This window comes from Hyperolius riggenbachi, chromosome 7, assembly GCF_040937935.1.
Source record: "Hyperolius riggenbachi isolate aHypRig1 chromosome 7, aHypRig1.pri, whole genome shotgun sequence".
Classification (NCBI taxonomy): domain Eukaryota; kingdom Metazoa; phylum Chordata; class Amphibia; order Anura; family Hyperoliidae; genus Hyperolius; species Hyperolius riggenbachi.
This window is the reverse complement of record NC_090652.1, coordinates 300808060-300814059: the sequence shown is the minus strand read 5'-3', so window position 1 is coordinate 300814059 and position 6000 is coordinate 300808060. Positions and strand designations below refer to the sequence as shown.

Below are 6000 nucleotides of genomic sequence, written 5' to 3'. Positions count from 1 at the left end.
CCAGCTGTTACGGAACTACAAGTCCCACAATGCATTTGCCGATGAGTCATGACTGTGGCTGGCCTGGCTTACAGTGATAATAGAGCCAGGAGCCAATGAAAGGGGCTCCTGACCGGCTCACAGAGCTCTGCCCTCTTATAGATGGGGACGCGTGATTTACTGCGAAGTAAAGTCTACATCCAGTCAGAGCCGCAGCACCACCTGCTGGACGTAGATTCGTACTGCGTCAGTCTGGGAGAGGTTAAGGACTATGGGATCCTTTAACAAAATGTTCTTGCCACTGATCAGATCAAAAGTAAAGATTTTCTGCTGACTATTCCACAGAAATATCTAAAAAAACAAAACAAAACAAAAAAACAATTGGAAAATCTATCCGTGTATCGGTCTTTGTGTCCTACAAAATGATTTGCTGCCGTGAGGATGGAATGTACACATGGAGTGCCGCGGTCAGTAGGAGCTGCGTCCCCCGTCACATCATGTCCAGCTAGAGGGGAGACACAAGAAGCAGAGATCAGAGGAGGCTCGCTATAAGGGGTTGCCACAGAACGAGGAATACCGGCAAATACTCACCAGATCATCCACGTCTCCTCCTTCCTCCTCCACCACCGACGTCTCTTCCGGCTTCTCCTCAGCCTGAGCCAGAAACTGCAGGAGACATAGAGATACGTCAGAGTCACATATAACACACACAAGGGCATGATCATAAATGGGCAAAATAAACCACAACTATAATCAGAAGACAAAATGTGCAAAGTAACCGGTTTGGGACTGTGCGCTGTGATTATGGATGTTTAATCCTGACGAGTATATTTACCTGCATGAGCTCCAAGTGCTCCTGCCATCAATGCACGCACACTAATGGTGCTGTCACGTGATCAGGACAATGGGAGGGGCCAGGGCTAAAGAGTGGCTGTGCTGTCATGTGATAAGGGTAATGGATGAGGCAGACTGCTGCCCATACATACCCACAGCTCTCCCACGTTCAACTCTTTCCCACTACATTGCCTCGCAAAAGCCCCCATACTTCTTGCCAAGTCAACCAGGTTGCCCACTATTGGACAAGCGCTGGCCTGCTGGTGCGGGTCTTTGGTCACCTCACCTCATGTTCACTTTTAATGTCAAGGATTCTTTAAAGGATACCCGAAGTGACATGTGACATGATGAGATAGACATGTGTTTGTACAGTGCCTAGCACACAAATAACTATGCTGTGTTCCTTTTTTTCTTTCTCTGCCTGAAAGAGTTAAATATCAGGTATGTAAGTGGCTGACTCAGTCCTGACAGACAGGAAGTGACTACAGTGTGACCCTCATTGATAAGGAATTCCAACTATAAAACACTTTCCTAGCAGAAAATGACTTCTGAGAGCAAGAAAGAGATAAAAAGGGGAATTTCTTATCAGTGAGGGTCACACTGTAGTCACTTCCTGTCTGTCAGGACTGAGTCAGCCACTTACATACCTGATATTTAACTCTTTCAGGCAGAGAAAGGAAAAAAAGGAACACAGCCTAGTTATTTGTGTGCTAGGCACTGTACATACACATGTCTATCTCATCATGTCACATGTCAGTGCGGGTATCCTTTAAAGCAGGGGTAGGGAACCTACGGCTCGGGAGCCAGATGTGGCTCTTTTGATGGCTATATCTGGCTCACATACAAATCAAGCAGCGCAGCTTAGTGTCAAAGCGCAAGTAAAATTTAAAAAGTAGGCATTCTACTGCTGTAGCATGCACTACTAACTTACTCGCGCTCCCCCAAAACTAACAGCCACTCCAATTGTCCCACTCTGGGCCTGTCAGGTCCAGTGACTTTGTAGAACAAGATCCCCGCACTTTGATTGGCCCAATAGGCTGCCTGTCACTTGACAGGCAGCCTATTGGGCCAAAGTGCAGGGATCTCGTCCTACAAAGTGAATCCACCCCCATGTCAGCTAGCTAATTGTACAAGCTGTTAGTCGGTATTTCTCCTGTCTGGCTCTCTGGGAAATTGCTGATGTTGCTGTAACCCAAGAGAAGCTGAATACGTGTCTGACACTTCTGTTGCCCGGCGGATCAACTGTATACACATCACTATGGCAACAGGGACGTGAGCCCTACTGTCCCAGTTTGAAGCATATTGTATGGCTCTCACGGAATTACATTTTAAAATATGTGGCGTTTATGGCTCTCTCAGCCAAAAAGGTTCCTGACCCCTGCTTTAAAGGGTTCCAGCGCAGCGTAGGGAGACGGGGGAAGCCTCTGAACTATCCAGAGGCTTCCTCTAATTATTTTTAATGTTACAGGTGCTTTAAATGGCTCAGGACCAGCAATAATGAAAACTACACCGCATCAGGCTTAGGCCGCAGTGGCGCACTTGTGGCTGCCTAAGCCTGATGCAGTGTAGTTTTAACGCCGGCGGCTCCCGTGCATGGGAACCAAAAGCGCGTTCCCGCCGGCACAGATCTCCCCATCTAACGACAGCTGAGTTATGTACATGAGTCAGGAGCGGTTTTCATTGGCTCCTGACCACCTGTTCACTGTGAGCCAATCAGGTGGTCCTTAAGGGGCCAGAACATGTTAGTCCCAAATAGGTTAAAGGGGAACTTCAGCCTAAACAAACACACTGTCATTAAAGGGACACTTAAGTCAAACAAAAAAAAAATGTGTTTTACTCACCTGGGGCTTCCAATAGCCCCCTGCAGCTGTCTGGTGCCCTCACCGTCTCCCTCCGATCCTCCTGGCCCCGCCGGCAGCCACTTCCTGTTTCGGTGACAGGAGCTGACAGGCTGGGGACGCGAGTGATTCTTCGCATACCTGGCCACAATAGCGCCATCTATGCTGCTATAGCATATATCATATACCATATAGCAGCATAGAGGGTGCTAATGTGTCTGGGAACGCGAAGAATCACTCGTGTCCCCAGCCTGTCAGCTCCTGTCACCGAAACAGGAAGTGGCTGCCGGCGGGGCCAGGAGAATTGGAGGGAGACGGCGAGGGCACCGGACAGCTGCCGGGGGCTATTGGAAGCCCTAGGTGAGTAAAACTCATTTTTTTGTTTGACTTAAGTGTCCCTTTAAGTTACATTAGCTATATTAATTAAAATAGATCGGCAATAAAATCTCTTACCCACCCTGTTTTAAAAGAACAGGCAAATGTTTGTGATTTCATGGGGGCAGCCATCTTTTTGGTTGAAAGGAGGTGACATGGAGCATATGACACAGTTCCAACTGTCCTGTGTCCTGATCACCCCTCCCAGCTGCACGCGCTAGGCTTCAAATCTCAAGTTCAAAAAAAAAAAAAAAAAAATTGCACCAAAACAGCAGAACAAGAATATCAGAAATCCCATCATGCTTTGCACAGCATCAGGGGAAAAATGCCCGTGCAGTTTTCTTCTGTGCAGCTAAAAATGAGTTTTAGATAAGAAAAACAAAGTTCTAATACTGTGAAACTGTTAAAGAAACCTCAAGCCTTTTCAGTGCTGCTGAGTACATTTTTAGGCTGGAAGTTCACTTTTTTAAGTGAACACAAGATGTTGCACAGTTAGGGCTAGTGCACACCAACAATCGCTAGTGTATTTGAATTATATGTAAGCGATTTATATAAGCGATTCCTGCCACGTGCCTAGCGATTTTCTATTGATGCCTAGCAATGTTTGGAGCCTTTTAGTTTAGAGATTTTATACTTTTTGTACACTTTGACCTGGAAGTGAACAGCTTTTGAAAAAAACAAAACAAAAAAAACACTTCAAAAATCTCTCTGTTCAGCGCTTTTTAAAGGGAAGGTTCAAGCAAAAAAAAAAAAATGAGATTCACTTACCTGGGGCTTCTACCAGCCCCATGTAGCCATCCTGTGCCCTTGTAGTCACTCACTGCTGCTCCAGTCCCCCGCTGGCAGCTTTCTGACCTCGGAGGTCAGGGCCACATTGCGTACATTTTTACGCATTCCAGCTAGTGCAGGAACAAAAATGTACGTGTTTCACCACTAACGCGTAAAAATGTATGTGTTAATGTTCCTGCACTAGCGGGAATGTGTAAAAATGTACGCAATTTGGCCCTGACCTCCGAGGTCAGAAAGCTGCCAGCGGGGAACTGGAGCAGCAGTGAGTGACTACAAGGGCACAGGATGGCTACATGGGGCTGGTAGAAGCCCCAGGTAAGTGAATCTCATTTTTTTTTTTTTGCTTGGACCTTCCCTTTAACCACCTTAGCGGTATGGACGAGCTCAGCTCGTCCATTACCGCCAGAGGGTGCCGCTCAGGCCCTGCTGGGCCGATTTTGATCAAATAAAGAGCAGCACACGCAGCCGGCACTTTGCCAGCCACGTGTGCTGCCCGATCGCCGCCGCTCTGCGGCAATCCGCCGCGAGCAGCGGCGAAAGAGGGTCCCCCCAGCCGCCTGAGCCCTGCGCAGCCGGAACAAATAGTTCCGGCCAGCGCTAAGGGCTGGATCGGAGGCGGCAGACGTCAGGACGTCGGCTGACGTCCATGACGTCACTCCGCTCGTCGCTATGGCGACGATCTAAGCAAAACAAGGAAGGCCGCTCATTGCGGCCTTCCTAGTTTATTCTGGGCGCCGGAGGCGATCAGAAGAACGCCTCCGGAGCGCCATCTAGTGGGCTTTCATGCAGCCAACTTTCAGTTGGCTGCATGAAATAGTTTTTTTTTTATTTAAAAAAAACCCTCATGCAGCTGCCCTGGCGATCTTAATAGAACGCCAGGGTGGTTAAAGTGATTTTTCCAGTTTTCCTATACATTATATTGTGGCTGGATGGTGTAATGGTTAAGGGCTCTGCCTCTGACACAGGAGACCTGGGTTCAAATCTCAGCTCTGCCTGTTCAGTAAGCCAGCACCTATTCAGTAAGGAGTTTCTTGGGCAAGTCTCCCTAACACTGCCACTGCCTACTGAGTGCGCTCTAGTGGCTGCCTCGCAAGCGCTTTGAGTCCAACAGGAGAAAGGCGCTATACAAATACTGAAATTATTATTATTATTATTATTAAAATGCTGGGGAAAAAAAATCACATTGCTCTGGTGTGCTCCATCCCATACAAACACATTAGCCAAGTGCTCAGAAGTGCTCTTGGTGTGCAGCAGCCCTCTGTGTTCCAAAAGAAGTTTGCTCACTCTAAGTTGGAGCTTCAATATTTCATTTCTTCGGCTATACTGTGACCTGGTTAGATCAGAGGCTGTGCAGACAGGCGCTGCGGCGGACTCTATTACCTGTTTGGCTTCCTCTGGAGTCACAGGGCTGTCTGACGATTCCACACTTGTGATCAGAGAAACGGCATCTGGAAGACAAAGTACAAAAATGGACTGAAGACTTCACAAAAAAAATTTAGAAATTCCACTAGTACAACTCTTCATAGAGTTCCTCCTCTCCAGGCTACAGCTCTGCAGTATTAACTTCTGACAGATCTCATAACAAAGCGGCGTCTGTCTTGCCAAGTGCACCTGTCACTCCCTGCAGCAAGATAAGCCAAGCTCTGCACTACAAACGCCTCTATCTATCGTGGGGAACAGGGCTGCTAGCCGGAAAATGGATTATGGGAAATTATACAATAATAGTAGGTAGGTAAGCCACCATGAATCAGATACAAACCCCGGCACCCTTTATTAGAAAGTCACTGCACACAGCAGCATACAGCAAGACCAAGTCCCATGCATAGTCTTGCCAAGACACAAAAGCAATCTGTTGCACTAGAGCAAGGATGTCAAACTCAAATACAAAGTGGGCCAAGATGGAAAACTGGGACCAAGTCGCAGGCCAACCTCAATGTCTAGTGCCCCCCCAATATAACTCCCTGGAGTCTTAGAGCCCTCTCCCTCCCCTATAAAGTTCCTTGCTGTCTTGTGGTTCTCCCTCCTTCCTCTACATAGTTATCTGGTGTTTAGTGGTCCTCCTTCTCCTATACAGTTCCCTGGTGTCTAGTGCCCCCCTTCCCTCCCCTATACTGTTCCCCAGAGTCTAGTGCTTTCCCCCTCACTCTCCCATATGGCTTCCCTGGTGATCTAGGGCTTCACCTCA

At 47.8% G+C, this 6000-nt stretch overlaps 1 protein-coding gene across 4 annotated transcripts in view; it reads right to left on the bottom strand.

Moving 5' to 3' along the window:
- Positions 1-355: 355 nt before the first annotated feature.
- Positions 356-6000, bottom strand: part of XRCC5 (X-ray repair cross complementing 5) — a 114951-nt gene continuing 109306 nt past the window's right edge. For all 4 annotated transcript variants that reach the window (XM_068246081.1, XM_068246080.1, XM_068246084.1 and 1 more), the window contains exons 19-21: positions 5196-5263; positions 571-645; positions 356-484 (exon numbers count right to left, since the gene is read on the bottom strand). In XM_068246081.1, the coding sequence (XP_068102182.1) occupies positions 470-484; positions 571-645; positions 5196-5263 (158 nt within the window). In that variant the 3' untranslated portion in view covers positions 356-469. The remainder of the gene's footprint in view (positions 485-570; positions 646-5195; positions 5264-6000) is intronic.